The 18,214-nt window shown below is 31.4% G+C and overlaps 2 protein-coding genes and 1 long non-coding RNA gene across 3 annotated transcripts; 2 read left to right on the forward strand and 1 right to left on the reverse strand.

Moving 5' to 3' along the window:
- Window positions 1-1,143: 1,143 nt before the first annotated feature.
- LOC133032705 (uncharacterized) lies at window positions 1,144-3,053 on the reverse strand. Its single transcript, XR_009685286.1, has 2 exons — window positions 2,917-3,053; window positions 1,144-2,814 (listed from the first exon to the last, which is right to left on the reverse strand). It is a non-coding gene; the product is annotated as an uncharacterized LOC133032705 (long non-coding RNA).
- Window positions 3,054-3,398: 345 nt separating this feature from the next.
- LOC115703922 (peptidyl-prolyl cis-trans isomerase FKBP16-4, chloroplastic) lies at window positions 3,399-6,201 on the forward strand. Its single transcript, XM_030631159.2, has 10 exons — window positions 3,399-3,638; window positions 3,724-3,867; window positions 4,094-4,149; window positions 4,291-4,346; window positions 4,844-4,901; window positions 5,203-5,277; window positions 5,352-5,441; window positions 5,660-5,737; window positions 5,860-5,900; window positions 5,999-6,201. The coding sequence occupies exons 1-10, from the start codon at window positions 3,560-3,562 to the stop codon at window positions 6,024-6,026; spliced, it is 705 nt and encodes a 234-aa protein (XP_030487019.2). The 5' UTR covers window positions 3,399-3,559; the 3' UTR covers window positions 6,027-6,201.
- A 1,040-nt stretch (window positions 6,202-7,241) lies between these two features.
- Window positions 7,242-11,247, forward strand: LOC115703913 (uncharacterized). The gene is made up of 10 exons (XM_030631152.2): window positions 7,242-7,510; window positions 7,708-7,875; window positions 8,306-8,483; window positions 8,861-8,917; window positions 8,999-9,069; window positions 9,299-9,377; window positions 9,485-9,544; window positions 10,232-10,335; window positions 10,438-10,498; window positions 10,690-11,247. The coding sequence occupies exons 1-10, from the start codon at window positions 7,377-7,379 to the stop codon at window positions 11,077-11,079; spliced, it is 1,302 nt and encodes a 433-aa protein (XP_030487012.1). The 5' UTR covers window positions 7,242-7,376; the 3' UTR covers window positions 11,080-11,247.
- The last annotated feature ends 6,967 nt before the right edge of the window (window positions 11,248-18,214 follow it).

The raw sequence follows: 18,214 nt of genomic DNA on the forward strand, positions 1-18,214 counted from the left end.
TAGGTTCTAAATCATATACAATAGGCAATCTGATACCACATGTTAGATAAATTAACAATTAACCCAAGATCTATTTGTATATAACATAGAACACAATAATAAGATATAATAATTAGGTATGTGTACCTGATTGATCCATAGCAATTATCTCTATTTGATCCACAGCAGTTACTTCAATTTGATAGTGCAATACTATCAACTAAGTCTTCCTCCCTAGATCTCTAAATCAGAAGCAGTTTATTTTATCTGATTATCAAAAGGTATACAATTGTGATGAGACAATATGTATTTATAGAGTTAGGGAGGGGACTTAGCTACAAATCCCTAGTTGGGCTGGGCCTGCTCATCAAAGGCTTCAGTCAACTAGAAAAGCCCACACTTCTGCTTCACCTAGACTTTACTCACAGATGCTAAGCCCATTAACAATTGATCACCAACAACATGGGCTAACACAGCAAAGAACTATCCAATCAACCCAAGTTTTAATAAAACCAATAAAATTTAATGTAAGCCCAAATAAAAGTCTAACATCTTTTTCTATTATTCAAACTTTCTCATTGTGCATTATTATGTTTTCTAAAAAATTTCAACTTGTTAAAAATTGTGCTTGAATTATTCACAATATTATAAATTAGTCTTTTCATTAAGTTTTATGACACGTGGCAAATAAAATAATAACATAACTGCTTAAACAGTTGCCTCATCAATACCATGTCAACGCCACATGTGTTATTACTTTTAAAAAATTAATTTATAATTTGTAATTTAGTTTTACATAATTTTGTTAATTATTAATTAAATTTTAGATAATTTTTTAAAAATACATAATTATTATTTTTTTAATGTTAAATTATATGCGTAGTGCTAATGTAACAATTGACTAAATAACTTCTTATCATTTTATTTACACATAACTTGACAAAATAACTAATGTAGAATAGCTCAAAAACTATTTGCAACGAATCGGAAAATTCTTCCAATTCAAAGTATACAATAACAATAATGCATATGTCATTTTATAATTCGGGAGTCAAAAATACTAACCTTATTTTTAATTAAATAAACAAAAAATCATTTAAACAAGTGTTATTGAACATGACAATAATTATAAGTATCTAATTCATGATTTAAAACAATCTACCATTCAACTCAAACATCAAATCATTTTATTTCCACCAAAAATATATATCCGTACAAGGAGGCAAACAACCTTGAAAATGTAGAACACTGTAAAATAAATTGAATAAACAATATATACACTTACAAATCTACATGCACACTTAGGCTACTGTAGTATGGCTCTTCTTTATATTGACATTGACTATCTCTATCTAAAACACAAGCTGTTGGAAGTATCATTAGGGAGTCTAAACAAAGCCCACCTTTTGTGTGAGTACAATCAATCTGATCTGAGTCATGGAGAATTTAATCTTCGTGGAAACATGGGCATTGTCTACTACAAACTCCCCAGCTCAGTTAAGAACTGAGATATAGTGCTCTTACCGTCTGAAGTTCATAGCTGAAATCGTATTGGCTTTAGGTCCCAACCACGAATGTGCTCATCAGTATTGCAGACTCGGCGGCACAAGAACTTGTTTGGTTGTGTTTTCAGTTTTTAAAATTGTGTTTTTATAAGTGAGAATAGAAAACAGTTTCTTGTCATTTTAAAAATTTAATGGTGTTTGGTACAAATTTTTAAAAACTGTTTTTAGATTTTTTTTTACGAAAAAAAAAATCAATAATTTAGCACCATATCATGACATTAACCCATCGAGGTCTAGATTCGAGTATGGTTTCGGGTCTAGTATCCGAGTATGTGAGCAAATTATAAAATATAATATGTTAGACAAAAAAGAGTGTTTTTGAAAATTAAAAACAACATTTTGATGTTTTTTGTTTTCTAATTTTTAAAAACAAGTTTTTAAAAATTTATGTCAAACAACTTCTAATAGTTTTTAAAACTGTTTTCAGTTTTAAAAAACAGAAAACAGTTTTTAGACTATAAAACCAACCACCCTTAAAATTTCTAGTAAGTGATTTTCTTTTTGGACAGAAAGAGAAACCAAAAATATCTCTTTTTTTAAAAAAATTCTGTAGCTTTGGTTTTCACATTAGAATACATAAGACAGCATAAAAATAAAGAGAGTTGAAGAGATTTACAAAAAAAAATGCAAAAAACACAAAATTCCAAAGAACAAAGTCATTCATTTAGAAATCAAAACCACAGAATAGAGATTTTACAAAAAGGGTTACAAAAAAAACATACTTCAGAAATTTCGAGCAAGAAAATCCCCGTAAAACTCGAACTTTCCTCATCTATCGATAATATACTATGATAGTACTGATACAAACATTCCCGTTTCAATGAAATCTCAGTAAGACAATAAGAGAGAAAAAAATAACATAATAAACAAACAAAAGAAAGAAAATATAAACTCGAATTTTACCTGGATTCTTCTGTCGGAATATACTTCCAATATCTTCGATCATCAATTCTGGTGATGGATAATCCTTTTGAAGCAACAGACAAGCAAACTCCACCTGTTGTTTTGTCCAACCAAACTTTCTGCAACCAACACAAAAGGCTTACTCAATGGTCTTTCTAAATGGCCTGAATTATTCGAAGCATGAAACTCTGTATGGTCAACCGAGAAAACATGAGAAGAGATAAGAGACTAGTCTACCAATACCATCTTTGATCCAATTCGATAACTTTTCTACTGCTTCAAATGACTTCGTCAATGGCCTTTCTAATACTACTAAGAATTAAATTTAGAGTTCACAGTTCTATGTATCTTCTTCGTATTAGTTTTCCTGTGGACTCGAAGCAAAAAGAAAAGATTCAATCTTCTAAAAGACATAACCATGAAAGTAATCTAACCTCATATCAAATAATTAGAAATTTGAGATCTAAACCTGAAAATTTCTCATTTTCTACCATGTTTACTCATCAGCCAAACACGAACTTTTGACTAAAAAAAATAGAAAAGAAGAGGGCTTCCATGATTACTATTATCCTTTTCTAACCAGAAACGAAAACTGAAATTCTCTCAGAGGGTTCCAAGTATCCCATAATCAAAGCGACACAGCTCTCAGGTCAGTCCCCAAGGCCAGGCTTTGATTGCGAACCCATCAACCCATCTGGGGCCGAATTAAAAAACAAAGAGAAACCAAGACCCATACAAGGAAGCGAAAACAACTTGATAACAAAGAAACCCCAGATAAGAGAGGGTTCTAAAGAATCTGATTGAGGTAAGAGATGGGTGTAAATGGTGGTTTAAGATATATGGGTACACAGTCTACTTGGTACACGGGCGCTAGGCTGTTTGAGTTAATTTTGTTTGTTTCGCGAGGAAAACCGAAAGTAATACAGCGGGTATTTGAGTTTGACGCAAAACAGAGTAGAATGAAGTTGTGGATGAAATTTAGTATGCTATCCTCTCTCTCTCTAAACAAACGAAAGGCTCCATTTTTCAGCTAATAATAAAAGAAAATACAATGATATAACCAAATATCCCTAATACCACTTCTTTAACTATTAGTTAATACCCAGTACACCATGGGACACCTCCTCCTACCTTGCTATCAACACAACCCATCTCAACTGTACAAGCATCTTCCCTCCATACCCATTACAAGTACTCTCTGTAGTATTATATTTTGTGTGTATATATTATTTGGGGTTTGTTCAGGCTAAAGTTAATATTTTATTTGAACCAACAGGAAAAAGACCGACCAACAGGAATTCATATGTGTCACCATGTCAGTGCTCATTTTCTACTTCCTCATATGATGTTTCAAAAGAAACGGAGCAATTTGTTCAGTATGAGGGAAGGAGGGCCTTAATTGGTTCTCTCCTAGCCACAGGTTACTTTCAACTCCTTTAGCTTGTAAATGTACATAAAATTGATCTTTTCTTCCCCAATTATGTACTTGCATTTTTTCTGGGTTTTTTCTCAATAGTAAAATTGCAGTAAATGTGATTGTTTTGTATCAAGTGAGCTTTGAAAATCTGGGATTGTTTCTCCTCCTTCCAACGCACCTTAGCCAAAAATTTGTATTTTCTTATGTTAATTTTTTTGCAATGGATCAGCTGCTGGAATGTATCTTTGTGATGTGGCTGAGGCAGTTAGCACAAGTAGAAGAGCAGTGAGTTGCTTCATTTTCATTATCTAGTTTTTAGCTATGATTTGTACTGACCTCTTAAATTACCAAAAATGGTTGGAAAAGTTCAAGCAAGATAATTTATAGCTTTTGATAAATTTGTAAACATCTTCCTCTGCTCTGCAGCTTAGAGGAGCTAAAGTACCTGAAGAGGAATTTACAACACTTCCCAATGGTTTGAAGTTAGTAGTCACTAACTTAATACATCTCCTCTATTTTGGTTTTCTCTATATGTTTTCTTCATGATTGGTTAGACTTGGACATATGGTAAAACTTTATTCTCAAATTTTGATGGTGTCATTCACCATCACCACTTGGGGCTAGCTCAAGTAGCCATAGGTGAGTGTGTGAGTGTTAGAGGTTCTGGGTTCGAGTCCCAGATAAAACATGTTGTAATATATAAACGCTTAAATCAAAAAAGATGGTGTCATTCACCATAGAATTTTCTATACTTTATTTATACATCTAAAGTCAAGATAAAATCACCTTTTAGAAAGATTGTCATAATTTTTTTACATAAAAGTGTTCAGACTTTGTCATGTTTCTACTTTGGTTTGGGTAACATAAACATAATACTGTCATAGGTTCCAAGTGAAATAACTACTCTTTATTGTATGTGCTAGTTTGTTCATTGAATAATTTATTTTCACTAAATTAATTGAGAGGTAATGTCCTTCAGGTACTATGATTTGAAAGTCGGGGGTGGAACAAAGGCGGAGAAAGGATCCCGGGTTGCAGTACGGTTGTAGTCCAGTCAAATTTCATTATTTTCAACTATACAACATGAACAGATAAACGTGTATTTTCCAATATACTTGGATTGAGCCCCATGTTAAACAGTATGAGCATATGATAGATTGCACTGAAATGTTGTGAAAGAAAAACTAGTTCGCAAATTCTTGTTCTTGCTGAAAAGTATTTGAACTAATTCACTTCCACCGGAATATTTCTTGTATTCATGTGTCGATTTCTGGCATCGTAGCTGAAGTCTTTCTTGAATAATCCAGGTATAATGAATGTAAGATGATCATGTTGTAGGTTCACTATGTTGCTAAGTGGAGAGGCATCACTTTTATGACAAGCAGACAAGGACTTGGTGTTGGGGGAGGAACTGTAAGATCAGAGATTCATTTCTTGTTTCTACAAAAGAGCTTGTTGATTGATTCTTGGCTTTTGTTTTTCTGCAGCCATATGGATTTGATGTTGGTCAATCTGAAAGGGGATCAGTCCTTAAAGGACTTGATCTTGGCGTTGAAGGCATGCGGGTAGGAGGCCAGGTGAGACCAATAGTTCCTAGATGAAGTTTCTTCATTTGTCTAAATAAAGCTGCTTTTTCAGCTAAGTTTAGATTTCATGATACTTTTATTTTCATGATCTTTTAATAGAAGTTGGTAGCAAAGATCACTTGGAACTGTACTAATGGTATCAATTTGAGTCCCCGATAAAGAACCTTTTCTTCTTCTTCTTATAAGCTTATGGAACTGTTATTCTCCAGAGATTATTGATTGTGCCTCCAGAGCTAGCTTATGGAAAGAAAGGAGTTCAAGAAATTCCTCCAAATGCTACAATTGAGGTAATCCATACAGCACATGTTTTGCATTTTCGTCTCAATCCTTTTGACCATTCTGCCAAAGTTTCCAATGGGTTCATGTCATTCTTCATGATCACTGAGATGCATAAGCTTTGAATCTGCAGTTAGATGTCGAACTACTTGCCATCAAACAGAGCCCGTTCGGGTAAGTAATGGGTGCTTGAATCTATAAAATTGTCTGCCTTATTTTTTAGTTATATGCTCTTTGTGACAGTTTACTTAATTTACTATTCTGTTATGCAGATCTGCTGTAAAAATTGTTGAAGGCTAACGAAAGTCAATGTGTTATTGCTGTTCGAACCGTCTTATGTAGTTTCTGTGAACGAAAATTTAAATCTCACAAATGGTGTTATAAAAGATTTGACTAAATAAAGTGGGCGCTTTGTTCCTGAGCTAGAAATTTGTAACCTGCATAACATAAGACTAGTATTTTTTTTTGTTATTGTTACAATTCCTAGCTATTTAAGCTCTTCAAAAAAACAAAAAAAAAAAAATCGCTCCTTATCGAAAGTTCTATTTCTATTTATATGTTTGGTGTAATGTTTAGTTTTATATTAGGTCATGTATTTTGCTTTTCAAATGTTACAATAAATAATGTTATATATACATATTTTTACTTATTAATTAAAATCACACATGATTAATGATGCATCAATTCATAATTGGCAGTGGCACTTCCTCGAACTAGGATAACTCATTATCTAATCAAAAGGCATGTTTTACTAAACCATGAGCAACATTTTTCATATCGTGAGCTACATGGGATAAAACTGCTCCTAGAAATTTAAAATATTAAATTTTAACATCCTCAAACAACACTCTCATCTTATAAAAAAAATACCCATCCTTTGTTGATAGCTTTTGAAGTCCTTGTATCTTAGTATGATCAAGTCATCACTATAAATACAATATTATAGAAATAAAATAAACAATTCAACCAAAAATAAATAATTAAATTATAAAATATTTTTATCAATTAAAAAAATTCATAAAAAAATATTTACTTTTGTAAATAAAATCACACATGTTAGGAGTGTAATTAAAATATTAGTAATGATCGAGGTGTAAATTATCCTCAAATTAATGGTAATTTTTTAGGATAATTACATAAGACACTATTTTTTTGTAAATTTTTACGTTTACAGAAATATTTTTTTTTATATTTTTACGGTTTTTCATAGAAACAACACGAAAACAACAAGAAAACAATATAAAAGTAACATGAAAATAATATTTAAATAACATCAAAGCAACTACAAAAAATAACATACAGATAACAAAAAATCAACAACAAATTAACAAGAGTACAATATAATAAAAAGACCGTAATTTCTGTAAATAAAATAAAAAAATGGTAAAAAAAATATTTAAAATTCTGTAAAATCGTATTTTAGTAATTCTTTTGTTGTATTTGCGTATTTGTGAAATAATCCAAAAATTAATGGTGAATTTTTTTAAAAGATATACACATATATGAAAAACTATTGGGCTTTTTTAAGCCCAAAATCATAAAGCCCTTTGGGTCTTCTTCCTCATACTTTTTTGAATTGTAAAACCCCACTGGCAAGCAGCGAAACCAAATCGTAAAACCCTAAATTTAACACTTGGTGTCGGAGCAAAAATGGAAGACCCTCCGGCGGAATTCGGAGAATGCAGCAAAGATAGTGAGGTAGCTCCGGCCTTGATAGCGGTTCACCCTTCTCAGGATTCGGTAGCCGTCGCTGTGGGATCGGACCTGCGGGTGTTCGACCTCCGGTGATCTTTCTATTTCTCTGTATTTTGGCAATTTTTTCCATAATTTTGAAAAATAGCCAAAATTTCGAATAATGCCATAGTTTTCTGGAAGACGCTACATTTACTAGAATTGGAACTTCCATTCCATGAGTTTAGAACTTAAGGAAGAAAACTTATCAACTTTTGTTTGAACTTCTCTTCTTATGCCTCTCTGACAGTCAGGGTGGTGCTGTTTCTTTAGAAGATAATTCCTCCTCAGGATCTCTCCATAAGGATTCCATCAGAGCAATTCGCTATGGAGCAAATGGGAAGCTCCTTGTTTCTGCTGGTGATGATAAAGTCGTCAAAGTATGGTTGACCGAGTCTTGGCGCTGTATTACGACTGTGTGAGTTATTAAAGTACACGCCTTTTTGTTAATTATGGAACGGGGTAGGTTACTTGATGATGGAATTTGGTGCCAAAGTTTTATGTATATCTTTAATGTGGAAATGATGCAACGTGATGATTATTTTTTATTCCTTTCAATTGCCTTCAAGTGTTGTAACTAAACTTTATTTGCTCCATCGAATATGAAATCAACTTGTGTCACTTTTAGATTTGATTTAGTCTCTTATGGAACTGAAATTTACATTTTTGTTTATGTAGTATTGTTTTGTCTCATGTGTTTAACTTCAGACCGAAATTTGCTCGCTACAATGACTTAAATTCATTGGTGTTTGTGGATGAAAATATCTCCAAAATACTTCACAAGAATGTGATTTCATATATTTTGAGTTGAGACACTAAACAGTATATTCTGCTGGATTTTTGAAAAGGTGCTCGGAGAAAAGAGTCACTGCTGTTGCAATAAGTAATGGTGGTCTATATGTTTGTTTTGCCGATAAATTTGGAGTGGTTTGGATTGTGAAACTTGATGGGCTTGATGGAGAAAATGTTGTCATTAAGAAGGCAGATCCAATGCTTTCTCACTATTGTAGTATCATCACCAGCCTGGTAAGTTATTTCATGTCACTGGTGTAACTTACCCTTATGCATTTTTTTTTTTAATTCTGTTTGATGATGGATCGTCGTGATAAATTTTAGACTCTGTTAAGCCTTTAGGCCATATTGGATTTTGTTTCTCAAGATGTTATTGTAAAAGCAATTTTGATTTTTGTGTTCCCTTTTACCATTTTTTCACTTTTGAATTTTCACATCAACGTTAATTAGCCATGTCATGCTAGCTCAAGTAGCTGGGTTAGCTACTGAGTGGCATTGAATTACTTGTGAATGTGTCTTATAAAAGATAAATTATAATGTTACTTTATCTCTCTTCAGTTCATTTTGTTGAAACACTGAACTACTTCCATTAAATTATGTGTTTTTGGCAGGAGTTTTCACCAGATGGCAAGTATGTTGTTAGTGCTGACCGCGATTTTAAGATTCGGGTAATCAGTGATCCTTATTTCTGTCCTGTAAACCAGATATATGCGTATTTTTCTCTATTTAACATACAACTTTTTAAATAGGTGACTGTATTTCCCAAGAAGCCTTTAGATGGAGCTCATGAGATACAAAGCTTTTGCCTTGGTCATACAGAGTGCGTCAAATGTTATTTACTAATTTTTCGATAGTTGTGTGCTTGTGTTTATATACAATCTTGCAGAAGGCAGACTTGAGTACTTGTGTCATGGTTTGCAGCTTGCCTGCTACTCTATTTAAAGTTTAATTGTATGTGATGTGTTAGCTTCTCAAAACAGTGTGAAGTAATATCTGCTAGAAATTGATGTGCGTATTATTTCTTTTATCCTCTCGGTGTTTACGGGCAGGTTTGTCTCTTGCCTTGCCTTTGTTTGCACTCAGGAGTACCCCCAGGGGTTTCTTGTCTCTGGAAGTGGTGATTCAACGGTGAGCTATCAGATAAAATTTATGCCCTTTAAATTGTTTGTACTTTCAGTTGCTGGGTTTAAGCATAAAGGTTGTCTACAATTATTATTATTATTATTATTTTCCAGGTTCGCTTGTGGGATATTCCTTCAGGATCTCTTCTTAATACTTGCGAAATTGGAGAAAAGGTATTATTTTCCCCACTGACCACTCTGTTGCTTTCTTAAATACTTGTGTTGCAAGGCTACTTTATTTAGCATTTTAAATACATTTTTTATTTCTGCATTACTGAGCATTTAAAAAGCCAACAGTACATGATTTTCTAACTCCTAGGCAGGAGCCAAATATATATTTTTCTTCTAAGAGATAGTGCTTCACACAGCCTAGATGAACAGATGTCAGTAAACTACAATATTTTATTTTATTTTACACTGGAAATAATTATAAAGAGAACATTAGCTCATTGGATTTTAGTGTCATGGAGTGGCAGAAAAGTGCTATGGAGGACTAGGGTTGTAGCTATTTGGTTGGAAAGAAATACAAAATTATTTGAAGGGATGAAGATCGTGCAGATTATGGGGAAAACTAGGCATTAGCTGGCCACATTTGTCTGTTAGATGTGAAGAGTTTAAGAATGTACCTTTCTCTGCTTTATGTAGAGAAGAGAATGCCAGTACTTTTTGTAAGTTTGTATTAGTTTTGTTTTGTTGTTTTTTATTTTCAGGCTGTCGCCTGTCATTGTTTATACTAACCCAATTTTAAGCTCCAGCCTGCTAATCAGAGTTAGGAAATTTTTGTCATAATTTTGAGTCTTGACTGCACCATTTTCAATTTTAGCTTATAGTATGTTTACTTAATTTCATATCTTTCTCAAGGCAGGACTGTTAGAGTCAAATGATGGAGAAACGGAGTGTTGCTCTGCTGTCACAGATCTATGCACCAGTCTCGATGGTTCACTTGTTGCTGTTGCCGTTCAAAGGCAAGTTCCTGAGTACTCCCTGTATACTGTTCTCTTAGTGAAACTTCCTGTTGGTTCACCAGTACCATGTATGATAGAAAATAATTTATTTATTTACTGCAGCTTGCAAGGGATAGTAATATTAAACTGTGATCTTTCGTCGAGAACACTCTCTCATGCCAAGGTAAGGGCTAGAACTAATCAGGATCTGACATGACATCTGTTACTAATTAAATTTGGAAAGATAAGTAAAAGATGAATCCTCTGGATGAATATTTCTATATATAATTTTGATGTTGAAAGTCATTTTTCATTACTTGGTTTGAGAAAAACATGTACCATGTAGTAGTTCTTTTAATGATGAGATCCGAACAGGTGGTTTCAATTTGCGGAGGGACATTCATTCCTACTAGCTTGAGAACTTGCTCTGCCACAGGGTTATTGTGGATGGTTACTGGTGTATCTGATCTGCATGTTTCAGAACACCCCTCTTTGGCCCGGGTGAGAGTTATCTCTGGTTTCAGGAAAAGCAATCCCGACTCTCATCAGCACGAGCCACTTTTGCTGGAAGATAACGAGATACCTGCAGGGACAAAACTGCTCGAGAAACTTCAGGGAAGTTTATCGTATAGTGAAGAAGATTTCTTGGCTGCTGCTGAAGCTGTGAAAAAAGCAATGAGCAATCTTCTAATAAAAAAGCAATACTCCGCTGAGAACCGAGAATTTAGGAAGAGAACTAGAAATGACAAGAAAGGCAAGCCATGAAATGAAAATAGAAACCACCACACAAGTTGTTTTCTTTCACTGGTTTTTTGAGAAATCAACCAGTTTAAAATTTTGTAGCATTGCTTTTGCTCTTCGAATAGAAAAGAAAATGTATTCTGAGATAATTTATTAGTTGGTTTTTTATGTTGTAAGCTATTTGTTTTATTAGATTTTGTTTCTGTTTTTGTCTTTGCGGTTTTCGTAATTCCATCTGAATATTTTGAGCAAAAATCAAAATTTGGCAAAATTCAGTGTAAAGATAGATAAAGTTGACACCCTTGAAATTGGAAGGAATATTTTTTTTAGAGGAGATTACAGAATATTTGATGACATTTTTTTTAGGAAGGCTTACAAATTTTGAGTGTAAAGATAATTTCTCATGTTTATTTACAGTTTAGGGTTTAATTTTACTTATTTTTATTAATTATTTTAGAATTTTTCATAAAATTTTGAAAGATAATAATCCTCATATTTCTTTAGTAATAAAAAGAGAGAAGTTTTCTTCAAAAAAAAAATTGTAGAAGAGAGAGAGAAGTTGGCTACTGTAGTTGTTTGATAACACTTTTATTTTTAAATTTTTTAATCAAAAAAATAAAAGTAAAATTTTTGGTGCCGTTTGATAATATTTTTATTTTTAAATTTTTTAATCACAAAAATAAAAGTAAAATTTTTCTTTCTAAAATTTTGTTTTTGAAAAATAAAAATGTGTTAAATAACCACTTTTGGTTTTTAATTTTAAAAACAAAAAATAAAAGTGAGTTCTATAAATTTTATTTTTATTTTTGTTGATTATATTTAAGTCGGGTCCGAGACCGGGTCCTGGTTCGGTTTCCAAGGTCTAAGTTGGGATCGGATCAATCCAAAATATTGATAAAAAAAAAAGAGAGAATTACCCCATATACTGTTTTTTAACTTCTTTTTTTCAAATTTACGGTTTAGGTTTCTAAATTGGCTGCAGCGCTAATTGCAATAGGGGTTTCTATACGATTTTTTGTTGCGATTTAGGTCGCAACGCTAGTTGCAATAGGGAAATCTATGTAGAATTCCGTAAAAATGAAAAAAAAAATATTTTGAAGTGTAAAAATGAAAAAGCAGACCTTATAAACATTAAAAAAGATAAAATTGCGGTATAGCAATATAAATTTTTGGTCATTTTGTGTAAAAAAACCAATAACATATCATGTCAATAAAAGTATAATAAAAAATATAACTTAAATATTATTTAAAAAATAATATACCGTATATTAAAAATACATATACCATTCACTTAAATATATATACTAACAATAATAATAATAGAAATATATATTAATATATATAAAAATATATATACTATACTAATCAAATTATATACTACAATTAAAATATATATACGATGATAATAGAATTATATACTACCATTGTATATAATAAAATAAAAACTAATTAAATATTATTTAAAATAAATAATATATCATAAAATTAAAATATATAATAATAATCAAATATATGTAGCATTCCAATAAAATTATATACCAACAACCCACAACAGCTCATAAAAAATTAAAGAAAAATCAACGTAACTTTCGAATAATTTTTTTTTTTACAAAACTAATATAGATATATTATAATCTTTAAGTAATTTGCTTCTAATTCTAAAAAAATAAAAAAAAAAATTATTAATTTTTTTTAATGTGGCAAAAGATAATATAAATAATAAATGGTTTAAAAAAGTCATTTTTCTACAAGTTTTAAAATAATGACATTTATTAACATAGTCCTATAATTTGTAATCATTTGCTATAATTTCTCTAAATCTAATTAGTGTCGGCCTGGTCATGTCTAGGTCTACGAAAAAAAATTCAAAATTTTAGGAAAATGTAGTTTATTTAAATAAAAACACAAAAAGTCCTCAAATTATTTTGTACATAATTATCATAAAAATATCAAAATTTGTATGAGGTTCCTAATTCTTGAGGAATGAGGACCCTCTTGAATCTCATTAACAATTGCATGCATGAAGTTTAGAGGAAAATAGGGTTGAGAAACATTTTGAAGTTTAGTATCACTATCATTTTGCTTCTTTTCTGAGGTTTGTTTTACCAGTTAGTTAAAGTTTTTCTAACTGATTGATCTATATAGTGGACATATAAAAATTCAGTAATTGTGGTACTAAATGACTTTTACATAATATAAATGTTATCATTATTAATCATCAAAATGAAAGTGGTCTTGTATGGGAAGCAAAAATGGCAGTGATTAAGGCAGAGGCTTTTGAACGATATTTGGCTGAAATGCTAGTTTGAGCTATCTTATGGCCCAGACAGACAGACAGCCCCACCTGAAAATGAAATTGTTGCATTCTTTAATTGCTATTTTTCTTTAGCAGTGCACTTACACGCATTCATTACTCATTATTAGAAAAAGAGAACACATTGTTTGATTGGAGTGTCCTCTAATCATTATCTTATCTTATGTATAATCTATATAATAAGCTTATTTATAATGACTCATAAACAAGTAAATGTTATGTGGTCCAATTACTTGTTTTACCACTCACTAACTTCTAAAAAATCTCGCTTTCAAAAAAAAAAAAAAAACATTAAAAAAAATTATAAACATTTCTAAGAAAAAAAGTGGTGAGCACTATTAATAACTTTTAATATTTGACTTTATATAATGTCTTCACTTTGAAAAACGCAATGTTACATTTTTTGAGATATTTTTTTTTTTTTTTTGTAGTTCATCAATTATTATTATCCAATTTAATTATAGAATGATTAAATATTTTAATTTGATAAATAATATAAAAATATATCATTAATCACTTCAAATATTTCTTTTTTTGTGGAAAACTTTAGAGTTTCTCCAACTATGTGTGAGAATAATGATGTAGATTAATTTTCTAAGGTCGTGTTGTATCCTATCTTAAATTTGGCTCATGTTAAAAAAATGTTAAATTTAATATAAAATATAATAATTTAATCTTTATAAAAAAATAAAATAGAAATAAAATGCTATGCCAAATTTAACACATCAATATATTTATTTTTTATTGGTGTGATTTAATTTTTTATATATATAAAAGGAAACTTATGCGCGTGTGTAATCCGTCCTACATTATTCATATGTCAGTAATTTGTGGTGTTTATATTACACTTAATAACGACCAAACCTTAACCTTATGCTAGTATGAGGACAAGAGTATTAAAAGCAGATCCCTTGATCTCTTAGAAACTTTTCAAAAACTCTGTACTCACCCCACCATCAACTTGAACCTTTTTTATAGGTAAATTAAACTGTTTCTCTACCAAGCTTTTAAATTGAATAAACAACTTAAATGACTGAGATTTGATTGTCATGGGAAACATCCGCGAAAATCTTCTAAAGTCATCAACAAATACGGTATAGTATTTGTAATTATCTTTGGAAGCTATATGTGATGGCCCCCATACATCAGTATGGATGAAATCTAAGGGTTGGCTGGCTCGAGCATTGGACAAAGAAAAGGAAAGCCTGTGATTTTTCCCTTGTTGACAAACATTACAAAACTATAATGTTTTAAGAGAATGAGGAATGTTAGTCTGAGTCAGAGTTTTTGTAAGTATGGCAGGTGAAGGATGACCAAGTTTGCAATGACACAAAATAATGTCAATAAAAAGACTAAAATTATACACAGTAGCATTGAATTTGAGAAAATGAGAAGAGATTGTTGTTTTATTCATAGCAATGGAATTACATGATTCCTAAGAACATGACTGATTACAAGAATGATAGGTACAATGTTGTGACATTAAAGGACAGTTGGACTCAACTAAATGACATTGAATTAAAGTTCTTAAGAAGCTCGAGCCATCATCCCCAAGAAGATATAGACCATCCTTAAGTGTCCATTTGACAAGAATAGCTCCCATTTGTTTGTCCTTGACAAAACAACAAGTTTTATGAAATTCAAGAAAAACATTGTTATCATTAGTAAGTTTGGAAACACTAATAAGATTTTTAGTGATGAAAGGGACTTGTAAAACATAGTTTAAATGCAAGGGAAATGGACTTTTTGAAGGAATAAAAACTTTACCAATATAAAAAATAACAAGCTTCTTACCATCACCCACATCTATTGTTTCTTGACTAGAGTAAGGGATTGTGTTATCGAGAGAAGCTTAGATATGGTGAGTAGCACCAGTATCAACATACCAGTCTTGATCATCACCAAAATTAAGAACAATTTGAGCAACAAAAGCAGCAGGCTCATAATTAAGAAACTGCTCAGTAAGATGAGCTTGAGGTTGAGGATTGCTAGCAACAGATTTAGGTGTGATCCAATTTTTATCAAACCTGTAATGACAGGTGGGAGTAACGTGACCATAACGCATACAGGCCTGACATAATGGCTTGTTAGGATTTTGAGATCGATGATATTGAGATGGATTATTATTTCGAGTGGGAAATCTTGATGAAGATTCAGATGTTGTTCCTCTGCCAGCATTGTTGTAAGGCCTAGACCCACAATTTCTTGATCCAAAGGTGAGATTCGCTGCTATCTTTGTAGAGAGATCCATCATAGTTGTGTGACGTTCAAGTCTTGTTTCATGAGACATCAACAAGGCTTGAACCTCCTCAAGAGAGAAATTATCACTTCGAGATGTGATACCGAAAACCACATAATCGAACTCAAGTCCAAGACCATTTAACAGATGAAGAACCAGATCAATATCAAAAATTTGATGACCAGCAATAGCAAAATAATCACAAAGGACTTTAATCTTGTCAACATAGTCAGAGATCGGTTGATTACCTTTATGCAAATTGGATAATTGACTCTTGAGCTGTAAAAATTAAGCCTTCGATTGACTTGAGAAATTTTGTTCCAACGCTTTCCAGACAACATTTGAGCTGGTATAACATGCCACAATACCAAGAATACCTTCTATTGAAGATTTGAGCTAAGAAAAGAGCTGATCTTTCTTGCTTGATAAGCAGGATTTGGAGCACCGTTGACTAGAAGTCATGGTGAAGACAGATCAGTAAGAAGAATTTCATTAAGATCGTGGCTAATCACCGTTGGAAGCACTTGAAATTTCCAAGCTAGGAAGTTTGTGCGATCAAGCTTGATCGTAAGAGAAGAAGTCAGAGAGTGAGAGAATGTATTCCAAGATTACATTGTTGTAGCAGGCGGAGGAGCACCAGGATCAGATACACCAGATGAGGACGAATTGTTGCCAGAAGAAGCCATTGGCAGAGGTTTGTGGCTCTGATACCATGAAGATTGAGAAATAAGAGAGAACAGAGAGGAAGAACACACAAGGAATACTTGAAACTCTTACCTCAATAATGAGGTCCAATCCTTTATTTATACCGCAAAAGAATGAACAGGATACAAGGCAAGAATTATGTTATGGAAAACAGAAATCGTTAGTGCAGTAGCTAAACTAAGCAACTAACTAAAACAAACTAACTAATTTGGTCCAAAATATGAATCAATGCTATATTTTAGGGGTGTACATCAAACCGCTCAAACTGTCCGCACCGTACGCACCGCAAAAAAAAATGCGGTTTGAAATTCTTCGCGGTGCGGTTGCAGTTTGAATTTTTCCCAAACCGCGCGGTGCGGTGCGGTTTGCGGTTTTGAATTATTAAACCGCGATTCAAACCGCACCGTACCGCATCTTTTAAAATTTTAATTTTTATATTTATTTTATTAAAGCCCATACATATGAGCCCAACCCAAGCCTATAAATCTTAGGGCGAAATCCATAACTCTTCACAAACCCTCTCTTCTTGGCAACAAACCCAAGTCCATACATGTGTATGAAAATTTGGAGTTGGAAGTTTGTGTTTGTTTTATTTTTAATCTATTGATGTAAGTATGTTAGTTGTACATTTATATTGTTGTTGGAACTTAATTAGTTTCAAGTTTGTTATTTTGATTTAAGTGTGTTGTTGAAACTTTAAAAAGATTATTGACTTATTGTTGTTGTTATAACTTTTATTAGTCTCAAGTTTGTTGTATTTTCTTAAGTGTTTTGGAATAATTATATTAATGACAGTTTAATTATTTTATGATTATTTCAAAAAAAAAAAATTGTGATAGTTCAAACCGCATAAACTGTAAAAACCGCACCGCACCGCATCATTTTTTGCGGTGCGGTTTTTGCGGTTTTTTAGTATCGTGGTGCGGGTGTGGTTTAGAAAATTGAAAAAACTGCATGTGCGGGTTGGTTTGAAAAAATGGTTAAAAACCGTACTACCCGCACCGCAAACACCCCGGCTATATTTGCTACAATATTTATTTTTGTACTCCAATACATAATAACATTTTAAAATACAAATTAGAACAAAAAGTAAAATATCATTAGTGATCACTCATAAATTAAATATTTAAAAATATTTAGTGAAAATATTGTAATTAAAAAGTGTGTATTAAAGTCAATAATTAATAATCATTGTTAAAAATGTAATTTTAAAAGTTAGACCATCTTCAATGCAACATGTAAAATTTGTGCTATATTTAGAACAAAAAATAAATTTATATTATATTTGGCCCACTATTTACAATTGTTCTTCAATGCACAAGATGTAAAATAAATAAAAAAAAAATTAGTATTGATCATCATTTATTATTTTCATAAAAATATTCAAAAATTATTATTTTTTTAATTATTTAAATCATTGTAATATGATAAATAAAAAAGTTAAAATTACATAAAAATCAATAAATTATAATAATTAGTGTTACTATAATAAATAAAAAGTAGAATTTATTGTGGTGTAAATTTAGTTCAATGTTATATCTTATGCCAAATTTAATATAACTTTTATCATGTGTCAAATTTTGACACACTTTTTAGAACTCCAATACTATTGGTGTAGTTTTTTTTTTTTTTTAAGTGTGCTAAAATATAGAAATACACTACATTTTTAGCATTCTATTGAATATGCTCTTACATTTATTGTGTGCAAAATTTAGCACAATATTATATCTTGTGATTAATTTAACAACTTTTAACATGAACTTAATATAGTGCACAATTTAATTAGCAGACCATTGGATGATAACTATTTTTTTTAAAAAAAGAATGCTAAAATACACTACACTACTATTGGAGAAGCTCTAACCTTTGTTGATTTATTTGTGTCAAATTTTGGCACTATT

Source organism: Cannabis sativa, chromosome X (genome assembly GCF_029168945.1).
Source record: "Cannabis sativa cultivar Pink pepper isolate KNU-18-1 chromosome X, ASM2916894v1, whole genome shotgun sequence".
Classification (NCBI taxonomy): Eukaryota; Viridiplantae; Streptophyta; class Magnoliopsida; order Rosales; family Cannabaceae; genus Cannabis; species Cannabis sativa.